At 39.4% G+C, this 25,533-nt stretch overlaps 2 protein-coding genes across 3 annotated transcripts; one reads left to right on the top strand and one right to left on the bottom strand.

Moving 5' to 3' along the window:
• The first annotated feature begins 551 nt into the window (after window positions 1-551).
• Window positions 552-9,200, top strand: cunh6orf89 (chromosome unknown C6orf89 homolog). Its single transcript, XM_038697642.1, is given in 9 exon segments — window positions 552-710; window positions 1,580-1,763; window positions 1,766-1,845; window positions 2,001-2,166; window positions 3,143-3,291; window positions 3,691-3,842; window positions 4,325-4,460; window positions 4,869-4,992; window positions 6,529-9,200. Coding segments are annotated over 8 exon segments (996 nt in total). The 5' UTR covers window positions 552-710; window positions 1,580-1,657; the 3' UTR covers window positions 6,612-9,200.
• An 868-nt stretch (window positions 9,201-10,068) lies between these two features.
• LOC119886725 (DNA damage-regulated autophagy modulator protein 2-like) lies at window positions 10,069-21,684 on the bottom strand. Of its 2 annotated transcripts, none has more exons than XM_038697643.1 (8): window positions 21,547-21,684; window positions 18,208-18,387; window positions 17,956-18,023; window positions 15,005-15,147; window positions 14,726-14,903; window positions 13,289-13,371; window positions 13,013-13,105; window positions 10,069-11,800 (listed from the first exon to the last, which is right to left on the bottom strand). In XM_038697643.1, the coding sequence occupies exons 2-8, from the start codon at window positions 18,336-18,338 to the stop codon at window positions 11,666-11,668; spliced, it is 831 nt and encodes a 276-aa protein (XP_038553571.1). In that variant the 5' UTR covers window positions 18,339-18,387; window positions 21,547-21,684; the 3' UTR covers window positions 10,069-11,665. The 2 variants fall into 2 exon arrangements, with proteins under 2 accessions (XP_038553571.1, XP_038553572.1); XM_038697644.1 differs by having other exon boundaries at window positions 21,385-21,635.
• Window positions 21,685-25,533: the final 3,849 nt, after the last annotated feature.

The raw sequence follows: 25,533 nt of genomic DNA, 5'->3' as shown, positions 1-25,533 counted from the left end.
TCTTTTAAAATGATGAGCGTTGAGGTTTTTTTTCCACTATAAATAAACAATACAAATGTGTTTATTAAAAAAATAGGCAAACACAATGAATGTTTGCTATTACTTTAAACACATTACATGTTTACAACATCTAATATTACGAAGCAGCTCCGTCCTCTAAAGCTTGATCCTGTGACTTTCCGCAGGCGCTTTTCACGGTTGCACCAGAGTTGCACAAGAAGCGGAAATTGGGGGCGGGACTTCTCTTGGGCAGGCTGCGCTCTCATTGGTTAACATGCGTTATTTTGGTATTGTTAGAGGCGGAGCCAAGGCCTTTCGCTGACCTCTGATTGGTTACAACCGGGAGTTAATATTTTACGTTCCTTACTCTTCCTTTTAAACACTGTCCACATCAGTGAACTCCTCACAGTTTATATTGCTTACAGATAATTACGTCCATTGTTTCTAGTCAATATATTTCATACCCGCTCATTTTCCCATATATTTTCTCATTAATAATTTCCTGACCAGCATGTTATATACACTCCATACCAGTTGGTGGCGGTAACGTACCAACTTGTACACTGTCAGATGAAGAATGTATCCGGACTGTGGCAGCCATGCTAAGTAGCTTGCAAGTTGTTTTAAAAAAAGATAAATAGATTTATTTTTATTTATCGTAAAGTGAGAAAGAAGAGACTCCCCACTACGGCGGTGGATCTCACTATAAGGTAAGTTAATTCTGTTTTTGTGGTTTTCTTTAAAGCGACGTAAACAAAATGTTAACCAAGGCTAGCAAGCACAAGCTAACATGTCAGTGTAACGTCCCTGCTGTCAGTTGATCAGCTCCTGCGGTGGTAAGTTAGTAAGTTTTTGTCTTCGCTAACGTTAAATCAAATTAGTTAGCGTTAAGCGTTAATGAGCTAATATGAAAGTTAAATACTGCCACGTCACTGTTATGGCGTCGAGACTGTAGTGACATTTATGTGTCTGACGGTTTAAACTCTGTTCCTGTCTGCAGCAGGTAGATTAATGGCATTTAATGTTTAGTACTTAACGAAGCACGACGAGGACAAAACTAGTTCACTTTGCTCCGTTTTTTCTATATGGACACCTGGAGGTTTGTTATTGTCCCCTGTATACTATCTCCTCTACTAAGTCCACTGACATGAACAAATTTCGACCGTGTTTAACATGTTAAAAAGTGTGTCTTGTAGTCAGTTCAGCCCATGGTTAGGGAAGTTTCACCAGTTAGTAGACTACAAGCAGAGCCTGAAGTAACAGTTTCTGGTGTTTAACCCAACCACTAAATTAAATGGCAGCAGGTTTTGCCAGAAATTCCCTCGTAGCTGGTGTTTTCAGAGACCTGTTAGGCTAGTAACACAGACTGTATTTCTTGACAACTTTGCAGAACATACTATTTGTTCCGCTCAGTTTGTGGGCAGAAGAGTAAAAAGAAGAATGTCTCAGGAGTCTAAGTTCCTACTTACGTTGGAGTTTAAATACCTGCTGTCAGCTACAGGATATGATGTACAATATTTGTTGTTTTAGTTAATTTAAAGTTATGAAGTGGCAGTTAATATTTTGGATGACTTCACAGGTGACACCATGCTCCTGGAGCCTGCAGCAGCTGGAGATCGACACGTTTGACCTAGACGCCGCTGTCACTGCTGCTGTCATGGGAACAACGACGAGTGAGCCGTGCATCTACGACAAACTGTCCGAAAGCATCGACATCCTCCGGCAGTCGGGCTACCGCTATGGCATGTCAGAGAGGGAGATTGAGAGTTCATCAAGCAGGTCCTGGAGACCAACGAGCCCAGGAGAGAGCCTCCCCAGTTCCCCATCCTGAGAGCCACCATAAAGGTCAGGCCTACCAAAGCATTATTACACTGATAAAACTAGTCGACAGAAGGTATAATTGATAAATCTCTGAAGGCCTTAAATATGAGGATTTGGTGGATTTTCTCAGTTACTGTTGTTAGTTAGATTTGTTGTTAATTTCCATGTTGTCTCTGCAGTTTGTGGTGGCAGTGTGCTTCCTGCTGGTGGTGGTGCTGGCCTTCACCTACCCCCAAAGTGCCCCGCAGCTAGGTCTGGTCGGCCTGGGCTGCTACAACTGGTCATCCCCACTCAGCCATGTCCGCCTGCTGTCCCTGCCCATCGCCAAGAAGTATAACTTGCAAGGTCTGAAACATTCATTCTGTTTTTGTTTCTAATTGCTCCCACAATCTGACACATGAGCACACTGTTTTTCACTAATGAGGAAGTACGGTGTATCTAAACGATGAAAATATTTAATGGTCTACTACTAACACACGGAGTGAGTCGGTACTCGTCCAAGTAATTACAAATAAGGCCACGTTCAGACTCCCTTCAGCCCTGCCGAAAAAAATACATTACTCTCATTCATTTGAATGTCTGGCGACACAGCAGAGGCGCCAACCCAGGGTCATCCAGCAAAAAAGTTTAACCTGGCAAAGCATTTGCTGCAACGCGGAGTTATTTGGCAAGGCACTGTTTTAATATCACCAATCACTCACTCACTCTCTCACACACACACACACACACACAAGTCACCGTTAATCAAAAAAACTGGGGATTTACAATGGAGAATTCTGCATGGAGCAATTGCAGTTAATGCTTTTGTTTCTGTGTTTAATCCTGTTGAGGGTCAAGGGTGCCCTTTTTGTTCATTGAGAGAGACTGTGTTTCATGCCTTCATGCAGTGTGAGAGGCTAAAGCCTCTTTTTGGTGTTTTACAGACACTTTTTGGCTGTTTTAATGAAATCTTTTCAACGGAGACTTTTATTTTGGGTTATAAATATGTGAAGCTGCGTTTCAAATGTCAACTGATAAATTTCCTACTTGAACAAGCAAAGATGGCAATTTATGCTAGTTGTAAGAACGAAATCGAGCAATTGTCTAGTGATGACTGAATGCTCGCTCTCGCTCTCTCAACATGCTACATAAATGCTGTTGTAAACCTTTTCACATATGTGGTTTTGCTGCTTTTATTTGTCTTATGTGATTTTTCTTTGGGTTATGGACTAAGGATCAGATAATATGAAGCTGTTGAGCATTTCCCCTCAATATAAGGACAACTCACTGTTTTCCAGCATCTGTGTTTTGACTTGTGTGGTTATGTGTGCGCATGCTGCAGGTTTTCATGAATGGTGGAGTGTTGGCTCTCTCAGGCAGAGTCTGGTCAACTGTTCGGGCTGTGCAACAATCTCATCGGTGCTAGAAGTCCCAGAGAGCCTCAGAGGGACCGTGACTCTCCGACGGGGGCCACAACTTGTCCTGCTGAAGGTCAGAGGTCAACACGGCCAGGATTTTGGCAAACTGTAAATGACAGCTTTTAAAAAAGAGCTTTTTAATCAACCCTTGAGAATTTATTTTATATATAATAGATTCACTGGTGAAGCAGCTTGTGTAAAGATCCTATAAGTTTTATGTTCTGACCATCAGTTTGTTTCTGTCAGTTTGGTGGATTGCTCTATTACAGTACCCATGAGTCTCAGCTGCTGTTGCTATGGAGAAGAAGACGATGGGAGGAGTGACTCAGAGCTGTAGCAAATCACCACGGAATTCACTACTGAAGTCATCTCTGCCCGATTTTAAACTGTTATGTGTGACTAATGTGTGATAACTATCCCCAGTCCGGCCATTACTAGTTTGTTCATAGTTTGTTCATACTGGTCTCTGCAGGGTGGGGAGTCCCTCAGTGTCCAGCGGCAGCAGCTTGAGGAGCTCTACTTGGCCCATTCAGGTTCCATGTCCATTCTGCTGGAGGAGGACGACGGCCTGCAGAACCACAACCTCGGCCTCCCCGAAGGACCCGCCAACTTCACTCTGCTCTGGTACGCAATTCTGTTTAAAGTATAGCTCTTCAGTGTGCTCAGTATCAGCTCGGATCTCGTGTTGCCTCAAAATCACCTTGAGAGACACCGATATTACTCAGGGTGCTCTGATCAATCAGTCCAAAAAATCCTGATCAGAGCACCTCTAGATATTACATTTGTTAGAAAATGATTATCTTCTGTCTGTCTATAGTACAGTTGATTGAAGAACATTTTAGTGTTGGTGCAGGATGTGAAAACTGGACTGAACATTTTGGACCTGTGAAAAAGTAATCTGGCAAGCGACCCTCCCTGCAAAACAAACAAACAGGCAGGCAGAGTGAGAGGGTCCTCACCACTGTAAATGAACAAAGCACAGCGGAAAACTGTATTTAATGTGGATCTGTGACATTTGGCCTAATATCTGAGCCGGTACGGATCGGATCGGTGCTTGTATAATGATTGTGACTGGTGATTTGATGAGTGTTGTATTTTCCGTGTAGGAGGTTCAGCTCTGGGACCAGGGAGAAGGTGTTGAGGTGGCTCTTCCCGAAGGCTGAACTCTGCCCCCTGCTGGACAGTGCTGGGACCATCGTGCAGCGCTGCCTGGTCACCCACAGCACAAACTCTCAGAGCAAGGTGAGACAGACAGGAGGACTAAGCAGGAATAGAGTGTTATATTTACTGACAGAAGTGATGAACAAAACTGGAAGAAATCTTTGAGACTAAATGGCAGGTGTAGTGTGATATTGTAGATATGCAGAAAAAAACAGCCTTGTCTTGTGGGGATCGTCTCTGTATTCGTGGATCTCAGATTTATGTCAGTGACCTGTTTTTTCTTACACTCAGTTTTGTTCAGTCCAGTTCTGTCTGTACAACATGACACACTCAAAACTGTACCACCCAAAGCTATGTAACACGTGTCTTTGTCTATTTACAATATCCCACATAAGTCATATAGATTTTTCTCGACTTTAGTCATCTGCGTTTTGTTAGTGTGTTTTGTAACCCTCAGCTTCTGTTCTAACTGAGTTGTGTGTGTTTCAGGGTGTTGGGGTCTTTGGCTGGCTGGTGGTGGGTGAGGGGCTACCAACAGTTCGAGTTCTGCCTGTTCAACGCTGTCAGAAACACTGCAGCTCCTTCAACCTTTGGCTGACACCGGGAGACATGGGTAACACTTGCCGCACCTGTATAACACACTTAACGTGACAAATAAACTTCTTGTCTTGTGCCCACAAGATAAAAAAATACATATATCCTGGGGGCTCTGTATAAAATACAGAAATTTGCTGCACAGCCCAACAAAATAAATTGTTGATGTTGTGCATATAAATTATGATAATTGGACATAAAAGATGATTTGTGCACAAACTATATAATCATTTGTGAAAATCATTATTCGTGTGCACAAGATTTGAAAATATTAAATGATTTTGCACACAAGTTGTGTGCACTTATGTGTTTTATATGGAGATTATTTTATGTCTCGTGTGCAGAAATTATTTGGACTATTACAAGTTAGAAGGTTGTTCATTTGTAATGAAAATAACTCTTGGATTAGCACAGCAGACTGATATGGATTTATATAGTGCAGTGTCCGTTCACAGGGGCCGATGTGACGCCTCCCTGTGCTTTTTAGTGTGCACAAGATGTGCGTCTCACATTGGTTTCACCTACAGCATTAATATCACTGAAAGAACTAACACATTTGTTTCTAACTGATATCAAAGCTTTGTGATAAGGCTGTTTCAACAATTCACTACCACATTGGTTTCACCTATAGCATTAAGCTCAAATTGTCTCCAACGAAGGTTAAAATCAAGGGCAACTGGACTTGTCTCAGTACTTCTTTGTCTCAGTACAGAGGTACTGAACTTTAATGTATTGGAATCCTGAAAAGGATGAGAAGGAAGAGGCTAACCAGGGAATCTTATCTCGGAGGGTATTAGTCCCGCCCTCACTGTTGCACGGGCGGGGCTTATATGATCCGAAATTGATAAACTTGGAATAAATAATATAGTAAGAGCCGCCCGCGAGCGTTCCCTGCCCTTGCTGTTGCAGAGCTCTCTCTAGTATATTTATTTATTCATTCTGAACATGTTGAGTGTCCAAATTGCACCAAAACTGACACTGCACTCCCTTGGGACCGCAGCAACACACCCGCCACGTGTGAAGGTGATTGGATGAACGGTTCTTGAAATAATCGAAAGACAGACACACACACACAAATTTCTACCTTTTTATTAGAGAGATTCGTCAATATGTTTTGCCCAATAAATAAATAAATGAAACAATTGAAATTGCCCTAAACAGGTCGGTTTTTCAGTTGCTCGATATGTTCATCCAAACACATACACTCACTCCCAAACTCTCTTTTCACTGTCCTTTCTCCATAATTCAGATGACGACTCAGCTGATGAAATCATTTGACTTACTTAATGTCATCTGAAACCACAAACTTTATCAACAGGAACACGGCAAACAGAATATTTATCGTTTCCTCGCAGGCTTCTAACAAAGCAAACTGTGTGAAAATGTCTACAGTTTAACTGGAGAGAACTGATAAATGAATATAGCCACTGCTTAAATGGTACAAAGTCTTTGAGGCGTTTGCTTGCTGCATCTCTTCTCCCTTATCTCAGAAATCTATGTCACACGTCCGGTCTGAACACACAGTTGATGGTTGTTCTCTCTGACCTTTCACCAGTGTACGCTGACCCTCGGTACTGGCAGATGGAGCTGTTCCCTGGCCGAGGGCAGACCATCATCTGTGACGGTTCAGCCTTTTAACCTTCAGGTGCACAAAGTGGAGGAGGACAGAGTTCAGGACTGGGGTGACTTCCTGCTGAGGTGTTTTCGGAACTCGTCTGCCTTTCTGTGGCCCCGCCCACTGATGCCTTATAACCCTCCGATCTTTATTTCTGTTCCACCGCCCGTCTGACCGTCCTCCCAGTGTCCTTGGAGAACTGGAAACCACTGCACACATGACTTCAGTTTGGACAAAGAGACCTCCTGCAGGTTTCAAGGGTCGTGGTCAGAGGACTGAAGAAATTACTTTTTGACTTTGTCCTTGTGTATAACAGCAGAGCATCAACTCGCTGCAACTCTCAGATGTCCTGGATGTGCTGTGCTCGTGCCATAGCTTCAAGCTGATCTCTAGCAATTTAAAAAAAAAAAATTGGGTGTGCCTCTCTCTCGGAAGGTAGTGAAACACTGTTGATCTGGATCCAGACCTCTGAATCACAGCCCACATTTGTTCATTGATTCATAGGTCTGATGTTGTGCTCTTCTAAGGCTCTTTGGTTATTGGTCAATCGGAGCTTCGTAGGTGGGATTAGAATTGGCACAAATTTCTTTAGTCAACATGTCAAACTCTTCTGCCATGTCAACTGAAAATGATTATGACTGGACGGATATATCAGTCACTGATGAATGGTTAGAGCTAAAAATAAACGTCCCTCAGCTAACAGGAACACGTGAGACAGAAGAATGAGAAGAAACAAAGCAGACATTCAGTCTAATTATCGGGCACCTGCAGCTGTTAAATGGTACATATTCTTGCATTTAATCAACTTATAACCAAACTGAGTTTAGGAAGAGCGGGAGCTCAATAAAGACCTTTTATATTTTAGCTCCCGGCCCCTCGTAATCCGTCCCTGGCTGATTATTTCCATCCAGTCATCGAGCAATCACTCTTTTTGCAGTGCATTCTAGGAACATTCTAGGAATTGAACGTTGTTGGTGTCTGGCTTGGTCGAAGTTCACTACCTCCTAAAGTTTTGAGACGCTTCTGCTCGTCATCTGGTTCTTTCCTTGATGTTAAAGGAGGCCAGTTCACCCAAGTTACAATAACCACCATTTTCTTACTTATCTCTGGTATCTAGAACAACCAGACACGTTTTTCTGACCTTTTGATTATTTTGTTTATTTTATTTCTAGGCCTGTTTGGTTTTTTACATATTATTTAACAAGACAAGTTATTACCAAAACAATCCACCTTATTCCTTCATGGGGGGGGGTAAAACAAATTATATGCTGCTTTATGACAACCTCCAAGGTTCATTTTCAGGGGAAAAATAACTCTCAGAAATCAAATATAGCTCACGTTTTAGATGTTACATTAGTTCCTGTACTTAGCTTGTTGCTACATGATAATTTCCAAAAATACTTGGACATTCAAAAGCAGTGTTGTTTTTCTCATTGTCTTGTGGTGAGAATTTAATTTCTGCATCAACACAACCGACTACAGCTGAGTAAATTCACCAGCCAAGGTCGGAGACTGAACTCGAGTAATCTCAGCACCTCGTGGGTTATTTAGAGTAACTGCGACACTGTTTCTAAATTAAATGTTCCTGTTGATTTTTTACATTTAAATTTTGCATTAATGTGGAGGAAGAAATCTCAGACATATTTTAAAACCTGGACAAATGAAACCAAAAGTATCTGACTGGAGAGATAATATAATAAAACCAAAGGGAAGAAAGAAAATGTATTTTTGTAATTTGGGTGAACTGACTCTTTAACATCCATTTATTACTCTAACATTTACTCTGAAGTTTATTTTCATCGTTTATCAGACTCTGCTTCTTTTTAAATTTAGATTTTACTAATTTACAACAAAGCTGCTTCACTGATTTAGTGTGTTATAATTTTGTGTGTATATATGTTCAAGCCATTCATTTTAATAATACTGTGCTAATATAATGTAATATTATTACACTTTTGATTACTTGTGGTTATCAGTACAGAGTTCAGACAGAAGTTAATGTCACAATGATGCAGCGGAGGATATATTTTGTGCATAATCAGGGTTTCCATGGGTCGTTAAAAAGTAATATTAAATCAGTTTGCCAAAGTTGATGCCTGTTAAATGTGAGTTTCTGTGATTAATAGACGATCTCTCTTTTTGTTTTAGCGTCCCAAAACTCCCCAAACATCACCAGTTGAGGGTGCTTGATCAAAATAACGAGTGAAACTTTTTATTTTGCATAGAAATTTCACAGTTTTATGAGAAAATTAAAACGTGACACGTACTTGCTTCCATCTGTGTGGGGAATTTTATAAGAGTTATGAAGTAGAGTGGTTGTAAATGATGCGAGTTTGGTTCGTTTTATTGAGAAGATGTTGAACCAGTTGTTTTACTGAACAGATGTTTTATTATTATTCTGGTTGCACAGATAATCAGGACATAACGTTAAATAATATTGTGTGGGATGTCAAAGATGTTGTTTAACAGGAAGAATCTGAAGCAATGGGCGGCTGTCTGTAATAGTAGACTGAATATGTTTGGGTTGAACAACGTTGTTATTGTTGACAAATCTTAAACTCTTGAAGTCCCAAGATTTTGAATTGAAGAGTTTTTTGTTTTTTTTTAATTTAATTAATGTGTATCAGTAATTTAACCTCTGTTTCTATAATAATGGCTACAGCCCTTAATTAAGTACAAAAATCTGTCTGAATGCTTTGGTAAGTGGACATACTCCGTTTATGTTGTATTCATGTCACATACAGATCAGAGTATGTGTAAAAAAACAATGTTAAGTTGTTTTCAGGTCAGATTCATCAGGAGTTGGAAGCAGCAGTTCAGAAAACAGCTGATGATGAACCTGAAAAACCTCAACCTGTTGTGAGTAAATCTGAACTTTGGCTGAACAGCCTCTGATTGACTTTTACTGAATTACACTAAATATGACATATATATTATATTAATAGTCTTATAATCAGAGCTGAGATTTTGGCCACTTGGGGGCAGCAGAACAATCTGAAAACACGTCCAAATTTTAATAACCTTTTTAAAGTTGTTCATCCAGCAGACAGAGCAACTTATCGTCCCACCGTAGTCGTGTTTGTGTCCACCTGATGAGTTCAGTGATTGTTTTGATCTCCAACAACTCCTCATAAAATATATCTTGAACTCTCTATTTATTTACTAGCAAGTCTATAACGAACCAAAATTAGGAAATAAAGGCTAAATAGTTTTGTTGCGTGAAGACAATCATCTGTGCATTACCATTACAGTACGTTGATCTTTAAATCAAAAGATAAAGTATGACCTTAGTGACTACAAACAGGAAGTAAAGCTTTATTTGTCTTAACATGAACAATGTACAGCAGCAACTCAGGGTTACAAGTTTGTATCCGATAAATATTAATGTTTATTTGTAGATATGTTTAGACAGTAGGTTAACTGTGGAGTCTTGTGCCATCAGAATAATTATAGACTGTTTAATAAAAAGCAATGCATTGATTCATTGACAGTTCCCTTTATTTTTGTCAGCTGTCTCACATAAAAATTTAACATAGTTCAACTCAAACATCAGCTGCAGCTCTGATTGGCCAGCTGGTGATTTTACAGGAGTTTGACCAATTACAGTGGGTTTGGACTTTTGGATGTTTACACAGTTGTCTTTAATTGAAAGGTACTCTGTGGAGTTTGTAGCACTCTGGAGCAATGTTTTTATGACTGGATATACTGGTGATACACATTCCTGCCCATGGTTTCATGCTATTCCACTAACCTACACTGTGTCAGAAAAGTAAAAGGCTGACTTGCTCGTTAACATGGATGTAAACATAAGATTTAAAATATTTAGAAAAAATATTTAATATTGAGGAAAAACTGTATCATTGAGGTCTAACAATGTGTTTTTGTAAGAAAAGTTAAGGCAGCACAAATGAACTGAGGTGGAATAGGCAAAAGCATTAGTAAGAGGAATAATTTGTAGCCTAGTCCAAAGCCTTTCAGTTAGAATCATTTATTAATTGTTTGACAGAATAAAGAAACCATTATTCATTCAGGTAAATTTATGGTATTATAATATTATAACTGAATACATTTACTTTTAACGCAAAGTAATTATTCCAGTGGCACACACAGCAGCAGTTCGGTACTTAAAGTAACACATGGCTTAAAGGGAATTTAAGTGAAGTTAGGCATCTGAATTATGCACCTGGCCTTCACAGTAAAAACAGGAACTACATTGTAATATACAATAGTATTTATGGAAAGTAACCTTAGGGCAGCTAAATGAAAGCGGACTGATAACTGGTGTCAGAAAAAGTGAAAATATTTAACCACTCTGTATAGAATGGAAACTCAGCGATCCAACAAATATTCTTTCCCCCCAGTTTAACAATCAGCATGTTGATTTCAACATAAATCATTTAAAAAAACCCGTCTTTTTACACATGACCCCCAGGAGGAAGCCGTTTGAAGGAAAAGCATCACATTTGGGTTTAAAGGGTCATTTCTTCCTCATTGTTTTTGCTTCCAGTCAAATAGTTTTTCATTTGTCCAGGTTTGGAGATTTCTGTCACCATCCTAATACAACAGAGGTGACTGGACTTTCACAATGAAAATGGTGAGTTTATCCAAAATAACAGGGAACCAGTTTCTAAAAAAGAAATGCTGAACTAGATTCTATTCTCCTCTATTGTATCGAGTTGGAGGCAGAAATCTCAGATGGCTCCAAAAACCCAAAATATCTAGAGCGATAAGTCTAGAGCAGTGGTTCTCAAACTTTTTCTGTCAGAAGCCAAACAAAGCTCATGCCCCCCAACATTGTACAATACAGGCGACTGATATAAACAAGATTCAGGTTAGCAAAATAGCCTTGTTAGCACCAGAGCACACTTGTTTGTCACCACATTAATCACCACATTAATCACATTCAAGCAACCCCCTGATGTGGCTGTACATCCCCCAGTTTGAGAGCCACTGGTCTAGAGGGAGGAGAGAATGTTTACAAGCTACCACACCAGCTTTAAGGAAGTCCTTATAAAAAGCCCTTAAACATGATTATAAAAAGTGAAAATCTGTGTAGAAGCAGTGTCTCTGCTGCTGGTCACGTTCCTCCTGCCAGCAGTGGAGATGATTCAGAAGCTTCAAGTTTGTGGTGACGTGATGCTGGGGCGCCACCATGTGGCCAGTCGTACAGGTGGCTCCCCTGCAAATCTGCTTCTGCTCGCAAACTGATTTTCTTTAAAAAAAAAACAACAAAATAAAGTTTTGTAATAAGACTGTTTTTCCACCCAGATCTTTACACAGTAAAAGAACAGCTCAACCTGTCTCATATACTTATTTTAGCATAAACACTGGATGCAGGGGAAATGGCTACCAAAGGAGCTGTCCAAAAACATATGTCAACCTCTCTACAGCTAATCATTAACATGTCGTATCTTGTTTGTTCAATCTGTACACAAACTAATGTACAAATGACAACTTGTGTTCTGTGCAGTTATGTGAACAACAGCTGGCCGCAGTGTCTTCGTGGAGTTTTAATGTCACCATAAGGATGTCACTGTGCATCAGATATCATCGGACACGTAAAACGGCAACTTAGCCCAGCGTCGTATTTCACTTGTTGACGTCTCCAACACAACACTAAATGGATCATGTCCGATATGGCTGTAACATGCTTTACTTATATTCCCAACACTAACTGAGTCTACATTCTTTAATTTAAATGTGACGTCTGCCTCGTTTCATTACTGAATGTGATTATTCTCTGCAGTCACTGCATTCACTTTGTCTTTCATTCACTGAGATACTAGGGAGTGACCAAAGGGTTTATAGTGGAGATGGTTTTGAATAATTTTTTTACTGAAAAGAGAACCACAGTTCTCAACTTGCTTCAAGTTGTTCACTTTCAACAATCTCCATCATTATCAAAAGACGCGTAGGAGGAAACAATCCCCATAACCCCAATGTGTAATTAAATTTGAGGCGCTTACGAACCCATGAAGTATGGATGTATTAAGAAAAACTGCATACAGACACACAAATGAGAAAATAATTCATTAACCACACTGCTCTTTTAGACTTCGCTAATTTACCTGAACAGGACACATCATATTCTGAGTAATTTCGGGATATTTGTGATGTATGTTTTTTGGGCCAGTGATGCTGAAATACAGAGTGTGGCCACTACACCACAATAACCTCACAGTGAGAACTGTTCCTGGATGATTGTTACGAGGCTTGCAAGCATAGACACTGTAGATACTGCGCAAAATTGTAGCGCAGAAGTATAAATTATAGACCCTGACGGAGAACATGAGAATTTCCTTTAAATTAAATTTTCTTTGTATTACTGAAGTCAGAACATTCTCTCTGCACTGTTGATGCTTGATACAGTAAATATGACAAAACAAAATGGACTACGCCTTCAACAGCAGCTGAGACAAAGTACCTGGAAATCTCTGATGTACGTGAGGAAGAAGCTGATGAAGGAGAAGGCCAGAGACCATTCAGATATGGTGCTGATGATGTGAGCCGTGTAGCCCTGAAAAAGAAACCAGAATGTAGCAGTGATTCTTTTTATTGCCAATCAAATTATGTAATTATTTTATTTAGACAATGTTCTTGTATAGCTGCTTGTGTTCGGACCACATTTAACATCTGATAAGTTATTTCTCAAAATAAGGTATTTTAATATCAGAACTGAAACTTATATCGGACTACTGACCGTCTCTCCAGGAGTCCAGTGCAGTTTGTGAGCTACGTCCACTCCCGGCAGACTGCTGTACATGATGACTGACGATACGAACACTTGACAGGAGAGGACATTGTTAAGGATCACAGATCCCTGCTCGGCATTAATTCAACAGGACGTGTGTTTAGCTAAGCATTTAAAAGGAGAGTTTGCAGAAGTTTCAAGAAAGATAGACAGATTAATTGATGATGAAAATAATCAAAGTTGCTGCGCAACCCACTTGCCTGTTTTGCTGCCTTGTTATTTGTCCATTTAAACTGTGTGCACAGTGTGAGGAACCACACTGCAAATTTAACTACATTTCCCCAGCAACACTCCAGTTGGTATTTTCAAAGTCACTCATCATTTTCACAAGTGAGCCATTTACCCACCAAGAAGTGCAAAGCGAGGGGGGGGAGGTCCGGAAACCAGTCAGTATCTGGTGTGACCACCATTAAAAGGTGCAAGGTTATCTATTTTATTTTTTTCTTAATTCAAATAACTGCTACATAAAAAGTATTGGGAAATTGTATCAGATCCTCCTCATCCTAATTAGGTCATCCTCACTGGTAGTATTAGCTTAGGCTATAAGGGGAAAGACTACAGCTTGGGTGTTTTTTTTATATTTGAATGAGAGAGGAGTGAAATAGTTTAGTGACCAAATAATAATAAGTTGTGGGAAATGAATTTAAGGTATTTTTTTGATACGTGTGTTGAAAGTAAACAAACTGAATTGAAAGATCTCCGCAAGTGTTTTTCCCTTTATTGGTGAGTCGCAAACCTCCAAAAAGACGACAGTCACAAGTATAAAACGAGAAAGCAGTCTATTTAAACTTGTGGCGATAAACTTGCAACAGTGACGAATATGCCTGAGACCGCAGCCAAAGGTGAGTGGCTGTTAAAAATCACACATGGACACTTTAATACAGTTTATGGTGAATGCACATAAGAAAAAGGTGTGCTCTTCTCTTTCTTTCAGTGTGTTGCTTGCATGTTTGACTGCAAGCAAAACCATATAATTTTTTGCCGCGATCTGGTTAAATAAAGAAGGACTAGGTATCGACTGAAGTACTGGTTTGACTGGAGACGTTTCGATTCTACTCGATACCGGACTGTTTCGGTCGATACCTTAGAGGTACCGAGTAGCGATACCCAACCCTAGTTACACGTGGTCTGCGGTTGTGAGTTCAGTTTCATCCAGAGACTACCTCTTTCCATCGCACCAAATTTCGACCATTTGGTCCGGATCACGATATGGGGGCGGTTTCACTCCTGTAATTTCAGTTCAGATCAAACAGAAAAGTCCTACATTTTGGACCAGGTAGGTGTGAAAGGGCCCTTAAATAAAAACAACTTTCCTCATTGAGTCCTTATCTCACTACAGGCCTGCTGGAGTTTTGTGTCTCCCGCTATCACCATGTTAAAGGATACTGCTGATGATGCTGCACAGGGTCCAGACTCCGATGCAGAGGCGGACGAGGTAGGTGGTCTTGCTGTGGACGTGAGGCTGCATGTAGAGTGAGAGCAGCGTCTGAACAATGATGTAGAGAGCTCCAATCCCAAAGGTCAGCACCGCTCCCACCAGGTGCATGGAGAAAATCGTGGTCTTCTGTTCTCACACACACACACACACACAGAGATTCACTGCGACACGTTCAACACTTCACACACTGTACACGTGTGAACTGATCCAAGACCAGCAGCACTCACCTGGAAGTTGGCAACCACGCACATCCCGAAGGAGCTGATTAAGCCGAGCAGCAGCCCGGCGCAGTTCAGTCTGTTGAGTCTGACCTCCTCCTCACCTGTCAAGGCCTCCACCTGTTTGTAACGCACATACACTGTCGCCATACCTAAAAACACACATACACAAACACATAGCCATAAATCAATCAAAGTCCAATAACCATATATGATTTGTGTTGCTTTTTTTTTTTTTTTTTTTTACAGAGGCAAAAATCAATTCAATTTTAATACAGAAGATTTAACAGCTGTACAATAAATCAAATCATGAAAGATATCAGCTGATAACTATAGTAAACAATAAAAAATGTTTATTCATTGTCTTTTTAATAATTATTGCCTTCTCACTTAATCTGCTGATTATAGTTTTAATTAATTCACTGTTCAATTGTCTATAAAATGGAAAAAATTGTCAAAGCCCCAAGATGACATTTTCAAACGTCTTGTTTTGTCCGATCACCGAAACATAGAAGTAATTAGTTTATTAATTAGTAATCCCGTACCTTCTATCATAGATGATCACTTTTAAGAAGCTGGAACCAAATCCATCATCAAAATAGTTTACAGTTAATTTTCTGTTGATCAACTAAAACTATTTATGGACTAACAGTTTCATTTTTACAGCTGCTACAGAGAAAAAGCAGATGTGATGCGTTTCACAGGTTAACTGAGGCATTACTAAGTACACTAACTATGACATGAACTTTAAAAAAGAATTTCTTTCTTCCTTCCTCAAAACCACTTTTTTGTGATTTACAAGTCATGACACTATTTTACAAATATTTGAAAACCCACCAGAGCAATACTCTTTTTGTTCTTTAATGAAACAACATCCTGATTCTTAAAATCTTGCTTCAACATTTATCTTACCGTTTTCTAATAAAATGACGGTTGTATCAAATATGCCTGGGAGGCAGATCCTGGTGTGGAGGGAGGTGTGATAAATAAATTATTTTATAAAAAGCAATGTAATAGTTCTGCCCTAATTTATTGATTACAGGGTTGGACCCGAAAATCCAAATATTCGATCATTGCATTCACATTTGATTTTTAATTTTGAGATTCGAATGTTGAGGGTTTTTTTTCTCATGCCTGACCTCGGCTGATGTGTACGTAATGCTCCAGTTTACATCAAAGGGAAAACAAAAGGAAGCCCTCAGCAGTGTGAGAGCACATTAACCTGAAAGATGACAACAGCAGTGTGGCAGATATGGGGTTTGTTCATTTCACAAATGCTTAATTTCATTACAGATCAAAAAATTAATTAGCCTTAACTGTAGGCTACAACAAACTAACAACTTAATATATTCCCGTAATCTGCTCTGGACCTGCTCAGTTCAGCCTCTCAGTCTGGACTCTCATATAGGTACAGTTCCAACCTGCTCTGCACAGCAGCCACCAGCCCGGTTCGGCACACACTTAATCTTCCACTTTTCCTCGGCTCAAACCCTGTAGTAAATATTCCTCTTTTATCTAACTCCTCATTCTCTTAGTCCTGCACTAGGGTGTACTAGCATAGAAACAACAAAGTTAAAAACAAACTGTTGGTAATAATAACTTGCTGTTTTAGTTAGCCTGCTCTGTGAGAATTTAAAAAACGGGAGTGCTCTCTCTTTTTCTCTCTCACACGCACACACAGACATTAATGAGCCGCTGTTATCTCTCCTCCATCGGATTCTCCCTCACTCATGTCATTGCCCACCTCTTGTCAAATTGTCAAATACGTAGCTGTAATACAGCAAATACGTAACTAAATACAGCACAGACACTGGCTTCAGTGAACTAAAATCTTACAATGCTTACAATATCCTTGCTTATTTAAATAATGTCATCAGTATGTAGATGATGATAAATCAAATTCATTACACCGGTTCACAGGGGCCCCATACCACATGACAACTTTTGTAGTTAGAGGTCACCAAGTATTCTAGAGCAAAACTGCCAGAAAGTCAGACACACAACAGCAGACCATCATGACCGCTCAAAACAAACCCAAACATAAAATACAGTCTGCATTATTATCTTTAATTCCTAATTTTTATCGTTCTCATCAAGGTTAAATTTTCAACTTACTCTTTTTTAGCAAGTATCTCCTTTCCTCTTGCTGATGTGTACTGTGACTGATGTAATCTGCATCCAATAAAGCAGTAGTCTGACAAACACTGTTGTTGGGGAATTGGGAATTCCCCAAAATTCCCAATTCCCCAACAACAGTGTTATGTTAAATTATGTTAAAACAAATCCCATTTTTATTGTGAAAGGGCTCACAAAAGACTTCAAATGAACTAATAAACTCTACATTGATGTAAAAATGTATCTCTACAATAACTAATGCCCAATTTCACTGTTCAAGCCTAAACACCAGTGTTAGCTGACAATTAAATAAATATGAAATTACATAGTTATAATGAAATGATAGGGTGGGCTCTCAGCTAGCTAACATCAGATAGCTCATTTTAAGTAAAAGAAATGCTAATTACGAATCTCTAAAGGTAGGAAAGTCAAGTGTATTAAAGCAGCTAGATATTTAACTACTGACATTAACCTGCTGCATCTCCATTAGCGTGTGATGCGCTGGACTGGAGCAGCTGCGCTACGAGTGATGCAGACAGACAAGACGTTCAACTAACCCCTAAATATTACACAGGGTATATTTTGCAGTCTAGATTGCTCTACGTACTTCCTGAGTGATTTTATTCACTTCAATATATTTTATTATTTTATAACTACATCCTTGGATTTTACAGGATTTTTTCAGGAGAGCTTGAAGCCCAAATATTTCACTGGCTGCAATTAATTCCACAGTTGTAATTGTGCATTGGACAATTTAGAAACTTGATGGGATGGGGTGATACAGCTTTAATCACTGAATGAGACTGTTGAACACAATATATTTACACATTAAGTGTGCGCGTTACCTAAAAAGGCTGACACATCCAGCATGATGCCAAACACACACCTCTCAGGTGCCATCGTTCCTGTGTCACTGCAACACACAAAAAGTTCATTAAAAGAAAGGTTTGGATCAAGACATCAACATTTATAAACTACTGATAAAGAACACAACCATGAATTTTTCATGTATAATAAGAAATGTATTTATTTCATTATAAAGTACATCACAGCAATAATCAGACTTCAGAGATGAGTGTGTGTGTCCAGACTCAGACCTGATGTAAGGCACCAGAGGATCCACATGTCTCAGCACCACCGCTGTGATATAAGCAAAGATGAAGGACGCCACCGTCCAGACAACCAGCGCTGCGGGCAGGAAGCACAGACCCTGCTGGAACCACCACATGGCCTACCAACTGTGCGTGCCTGTATGTATGCTGCTGGGTCACTCTGTCCTGTACACAACACAACAACAGTGTTACACACACTGATATACAGTGATGTCTCATTGTCCATTTGAGACCTGCCATAAATACAATAAAATATAATTAAATTAGGACATTAAAGTCATAGACGAATTCTGCTAAACATCAACACTGTAGTGCTAGTAAATCAACAATTTTGATTAAATGTAATAAATTTGTTGTTTTAGAACATCCATCCATTCTCTGGCTGCTGTTTCTCCAAAGTGAGAATTCATCTTTGGGTTTTGGACTGTTAGTCTGACAAAACAAGACGAGGATGTCACCTTTCTTTCATTTAAAACAATCTAAACAATCGTAGAAATAATCAACCGATTAATTGATCATAATTGTTAGTTGCTGTCCTCTTGGCGACTAGGCCATCTTACAGTTGTTTTCAATTTGCTAACAAGCATCAGTCAAAACTGCTCATACAGTCAGCATTACCAACATGCATCTTAATCTCACCTCAAATACTCACTCAAACCACCAAAACACTTCATACATCTTAATAAACTTGGTCAACCAAACACTGGCAACAATTCGCTCTCAGAAAGCAATACATTATCATGACACACAGACCTAAAAACTAACAGGGAGAACAACATAAATGAACTTTTATCTTGAACGATTTTTCACATGACTTATTTTGTTATAGAATAAGAATAACATATATTCATTTTATTGATTGTACTAAAACATATGTAAACAAGAATTAATCAGAAATGCGCTTCAATATCATTTTTTTCTGTATCACTGCATATAGTAATTTACTTGTGAAAAATAAAAAGTTGAAACTGAAAATTTCAGTGCTGCAATACAATTTTTCCTCAGTTGTTTACACAGTAACACTGGTACTAAGACACAATAACCCCAACCTGTAATTCACGTACCAACCGCCTGAACCAATTCTGCTAAAATACAAGTACATTTCCTGCTTCACACTCAGATTACAGTTCTAAACCACACCACCACTATACACAGTTCTCTATGCACATAGGCGTAAACATAACATGAACATTAATATTCATCAAGATTTTCTATTTATCTCAGTCTGGTTACTGCAAATGCAGGACATTTTCAATCATTCTGTTTTAAATGTGTTTTTAACAGTTTTGGAGTGTTTGCATTTCTAAAATGTGCTGCAAATATTTAGTGTTTTGCAGGTGGTGGAGTAGGAATCAAACAATAACAAAAGAGTTTGTGGATTTTGGAGAAAGTGGTCATTGAATGCATTTTGTGTGAACGTAATGAAAACTGAAAACACTAATGTTTGCTGACTGTGTGAAGAGTTTTGACAATATGACTTCAGTTTTGACCGATGAATGTTAGCAATTGAAAAAAACTGTAATGCTAATGTAAAGGAGGCATCCATTTTGGTAACCGCCATCAAAATACAGTATACAAACATGATAAAAACATCTGTAGTGGCAGCACAGCACAAATTCTTCCTTGTGGGATCACAGAATCAGACGAGTCACATAATGATGTGTAACCTTGGTCTTCAGAAGGACAATCAAAGATCTGCAACTCCCTAAATTATTAGTTTTATAATAGGCTGGCATGGGATGAGCCAGGCTTGTGCAGAACTGGTCACAGCACATGCAATCACACGGCAATCACACCGCAGGAAATTACACTGTGATCACGCTGCAAGCAATCACACGGCAACCATAGCACAATGCATGCTGGTTAGATTTCAGTGCGACTTGATCCCAACACAAGATCAAGGCAGCTGCAGTTTTCATGACCAGATGAAACTGCTGCTTTCCAACTGCACAACATTGTTCTCTAAGAAAAGTTTATTCTGTTAACAGGATGAAGGTTAGCTTTAATGAGCCTGAAAAATCTGTCCAAAGTAACAGAACTTTACTGTATTTAATTATTGTGATCGTTGTTCAGCCCTGACTGTCTAATAATGACTTTTCCTCTCCACAAGTTTATGTATGTGAGTGAGTGTGTTATTATGAATTATATTTTCAGACTATTATTGATTAATATTTCTTTATTACAGGGTGTACAATAACTAGCAACAATGTTGATCATCAAATAATCAACTTACTCACTTTTAATGCAGAAATGCATGATCCCCCTCTTCTTAAATGTGAAGATTTATGGTTTTCTATGTTTTATTGTAGAGTGAATCTTTTGGGGTTTTGAACTGTTGGTTGGACAAAACAAAGACAATTGTCTTGGAGTCTGGGAAACAGTGATGTACGTGTTTTTACTATTTTCTGACATTTCGTAGACAAAACTGATTAATTGAGAAAATAATCAGCAGATTTGTCGATTAACAGCCTATAATGTAATTAAAGTGACGGTTACGGGAATAAACGCTGTCATGGCTGTCACAATGGGACATTTTAGTATCCTGATCGATTAAATAACTTCAAATTAAAACAAATAATTCATTTTGGATCTGTTTGTGTGACTTCATCTGAAGCGAGGTTAATTCCAAATGAGTTTAATAAGACGCTCGTCCACCTACAACTTCACCTGGAAGATGTAGTATTTACTTTAGATAATGAAAAAAATTATGGTAACGTTACAATCTAGAGAGCCGTTTGGTGAAGTCCAAGTTTTTTTACTGACTTAGGAAGTGAAACAGAAAGTCGAACTAAAGCGTGTATAATTAGGTGTTCGCGGTTTACTCATCGATAGCGAATCAGGTTCCGACACACCAAACCCCATCAATAAATCTTAAACTTTAAGCTTTTTAAAAATTAAGCTTAACGTTACACATCTTCCGTTAACTAGCTAACGTTACTCGAGAAAATATCAGAAACCAAACGATACGGCCCACACTGTACACTCCAAATATACAGTAACGTTAAGTTAAGTCCTTGACGAACACAAATGAATACGTTTTAAGTTATAAAGCTGATCAAGTCAGTTTTAACGGTGCGGTTTGCTAGCTAGCTAACATTAGCTACGCCAGATAGCCGTTTATCAACCAATGTTAACGTTATATTTCAAAGTTTTTAGTCTTACCTGTCAGACTACACAGCTGGTAGACTGAGGAAATAGAGTCACGTGAACCAGCCACACAAACAGAAAGTCAGTTTTGAACTAAACTTAATGACACTTGCGCTATTCGAGTCCTCGAGCGACCATAATCTCCCTACTAAGTGCTTGAATCACTTATTTCCAAACCTGCTTCTGGTGCTCAGACCTCCGTCAAATATCACTTATCCTCGGTGCAGGGGCTCGTGTGAACCTCATCTGAACAATCAAGTTTAAAAGTCACAGCGGTTTAGCAGTTCAGTCGAGGGTGAAACACGCATGCGCAGGTGTCGACGACAAAACAAAAACAAAGGGTCCTTCTCACCCGAGTTCTGCCTCGCAGGCGACAACAGGAACAGCTAATTATCATTTCAGGATAATCAGCAGAGGCTATAGATTAGATGCCATTTCTCAAAACCTGGTTAAATACACAACCCAAAATATCATTCATAATTATAAATGTTTTAATATTTATGACTGCATTTATATATTATAGCAGCAACTTAAGACAAAAGTAGGTCTGGGCAATAAAATAATAATGATAATTATGGTGATATAAATGTCTTCAGTAACAATATAACACATGTTCAATAAATGTTTGAGTTAATTCATTTAAATCACAAACAAATTATCTCTTAATTTTTCCCATCTCCCAAGCATCAGTGACATTGGTGAGGTGAGGTGCCTATGCACAGCCCAAAAGATACTAAAGGACAGTTCCCACCCAGCCTGTTCACCCTGCTGCCTTCTGGGAACAGATATAGAAGTTTCTGCTGTCGCACCACCAGACTACAGAGCAGCTTTCCCCCCAAAGCTATCGGCCTTTTAAACTCTAATTCATCCTCAGCACCCCTCCATTGAATATAGTTTATTTCTGTTTACCATTTTTATGATTGCTTTTATATTACTGTATATAGGGATACAAACTAAATTTCACTTTACAACCTGTTGTAATATATGTTGATAATAAACCTACCATGTACGATTTATTTTGTTCAGGAAAAAGGACTGAATAAAGAATTAACTTAATTTTACGCATGCATTGCCTATTTGTTGATCAGCCTTTAAACTTGAAAGAAATAGTGATTTGACATTCAAAGTGATAATCATCAACAGACTGATATTACATTTTTTTATCTTGATTGTTGGCTGACGTGCCGACTAAAACCAACCAAAACCTTCTGCACATACAAGAACCAAAAACCCTGGTTCACAGTGACACTCAGGCAGCTTTGTCAGACCAAAGAGGATCTTGTTCGTGGACTTAGCTCGGCGTTCAACACCATCATCCCGGACATCCTCAGCACCAAACTCACCCAACTCACTGTGCCAGCCTCCACCTGACAGTGGATCACAAACTTCCTGACTGACAGGAGTCAGCAGGTGAGACTGGGGAACATCAGATCCAGCACCCGAACTATTAGCACTGGCGCCCCCCAGGGATGTGTGCTCTCCCCACTGCTCTTATCCCTGTACACCAAGGACTGCCCCTCAGTAGACCCATCTGTCAAACTCCTGAAGTTTGCTGACGATACAACGGTCATCGGCCTCATCCGGGACGGTGATGAGTCGGCCTACAGTTGATCAGCTGGCTCTCTAGTGGGTTTAGCTTAACACGCTCAAAACTGTGGAGGAGGAGCCCCGCCTCCACTCTGCCCCCATCACCATACTCAACAGCCCTGTGTCTGCGGTGGAATCCTTCAGGTTTCTGGGATCCGCAATCTGCCAGAACCTAAAGTGGGAGCCTAACACTGACACCATCATCAAGAAGGCCCAGTAAAGGGTGTACTTCCTGTGCCAGCTCAGGAAGCTCAACCTGCCTAAGGTGCTAATGATCCACTTCTACACAGCCATCATCCTGTCTGTCCTCTGCACGTCCATCACTGTCTGGTTTGGAGCAGTGGACAGTCAGGACTGCAGAGAAGATCACTGGTGTGAACCTGTACACATACGTGCAAAATAAAACTGATTCTGAACTTATACAATTTGAGCAATTTACTTATCCACTTACTGGCAGTGTCTGCAGCCTGTTAGTTCAGCTTAGCACAAACAGCTAGCCTGGCTCTGTCCAAAGGTAAAACAAATCTGCAAACCAGCACCTCTCACTAAACACATTAGATCTCATTTGATTAATCTGCATATTAAAAAAAGTGTAAAAATAACAATTAGCCCGATACAGAGTTAAAATTTCTAGGCTATTCACAGTTGCCAGGCAACCAGTAAAGACTCCAGGAGGTTTAAGGTCACGAGTGAGAAATAGTGTGGTACCAAAGTACCTGTGAAACAGCAAATTAGCATTTTTGCTTTTCTGAAATAGACACACAAGATTTAACGTGTTGATTAGAGGTGCGTGGAGGTGGATTTTGTTACCATTTGACAGGGCGAGGCTAGCTGTTTCCTTCCTTTTCCAGTCTGTGTGCTAAGCTAAGCTAATCAGCTGCCATCTGTAATCTTATATTTAACAAACGTGTCAATCTTCTGATGCAACGCTCCCCCACAAAGAGAATAAATGTATTTCTAAATCTGTTGAATTGCATTCATCCACCGAGTTCCTCCAACGAACGCCATCTGGCTCTGCCATCCCTACAAACAAAGCAATTTCAGTCCTGGCTGTTCTCATCTGTGACACCACGATGGTGGAACGAGCCACCACATGCCATCAGAGCAGGGGCGTCCCTCTCTAACTTCAAGAAGCTTGAAAACACATCTCTTCTGAGAACACTTCCTCTTTTAACACCTCTAACCCCTAACATGCACTTCCTGCGCACTTCTTCTTCCATCGCCTAACAATTCTCATGTATTACTTACACTTTTCATTAACTATTCCTTCTTCCCCTAGTTATTTACCCAATTTATGCTTTATGTGCCAATAGCGCTTACTAGTATTTATTGCTGCTCTTACTAATATCTATTGTCACTTGTAGATCTCTTACATTACTGATGCTTGTATGTTGTTCCATAAATTTAAGTTGCTTTGAATAAAAATGAGTAAATGTATTCTTTTCTTTTAAGTGTCATGTTACTGACACAAGATAAAAACGTACCATCCTTTGGAACTTGAGGAGCTCCGTACTCAATGTTGTTTTCAGTGCCATCTTCAGTGGTTTTCCACAGATGACACAAAAGCGCAGGACGTGAATCAATCAGTTTGACCGTTTTAAGTAAAACACAAGCAGAAACCTGGTTCCAGGTGGGATTATGAAATTTATTTGCATTGGTAGGTGAAGGAAAGATTGTCAGGCGATCTTGTCTATTGTTCTACACACTGGTGATATCCCTGAGCTTGACAGTCTGGCCAACAGAAGACAAACTTTTACACAAGCTTTCAAGAGTACAGACACACACAGTGACAACATACTCATCGAGAAAACAAACTTGTTTAAGGCAAACTTTAGTAACTACGTTGAAACTTTGATTAAAAGCCTCGTCCCAATTAGAAGCCTCTCCCATTTACTGGCCTTTTGTGGCTAAACATTTTGACAAATAAACACAGGTCTCAATAAGAAGCCTGGTCTGATTTTTATAGAAGTTTTCAGTTGTATAAAGTTTCTTAAAGCCCAGCGGGTAACCTGCTTGAGTTAAACTGCTTTGATTGCGCACACAAATATAAATGTTTAAACTTTTGATTATATGGACATGTTCCACATTGGTTAGATTCACCACAATTGAATCGTTCAGTTCATTGTATAGAAACAATGAGCACCAAATTTATTCAGATTTTCCGACATGGTAAAAGGGAGACAAAAAAAAGTGGTGACACACTACCGATCAAATCAAAAAGGTTTTTCATAAAAGTGAATCCAAGTTGAAATAACTACAGTAACCTTTGGCTTTCATCCTGTCTACGGTAGTCTCTCTCTCTCTGCATGAGGTTGGCCTAGATGCGCCGTCTCTTAGAGCTAGGTCAAATGAATGTTTAATGATTGTTGATGATGATAGCCTCATTTTTATACAAGTAACATTCTTACTGGTGTAAATAAACAATTTCATAGATGCCTATTTACTGTGCAAGAGTTTTGTGGGAAAGGACTTAAAGGCCTGTCCCAAATATTGGCCGGGTGAGTTCAGTGATTTAAGCAAATAAAATATAGATTAAAGTTTTACAGTATGTGCATATGAGCTGTGGCTGCTGACACT

The sequence above is a fragment of the Micropterus salmoides genome, unplaced genomic scaffold (assembly GCF_014851395.1).
Source record: "Micropterus salmoides isolate LMB-PRFRI ecotype aquatic unplaced genomic scaffold, ASM1485139v1 Ms_hic_scaffold_4, whole genome shotgun sequence".
Classification (NCBI taxonomy): Eukaryota; Metazoa; Chordata; class Actinopteri; order Centrarchiformes; family Centrarchidae; genus Micropterus; species Micropterus salmoides.
The sequence above is the reverse complement of the archived record's forward strand: the minus strand, read 5'-3'. Positions and strand labels throughout refer to the sequence as shown.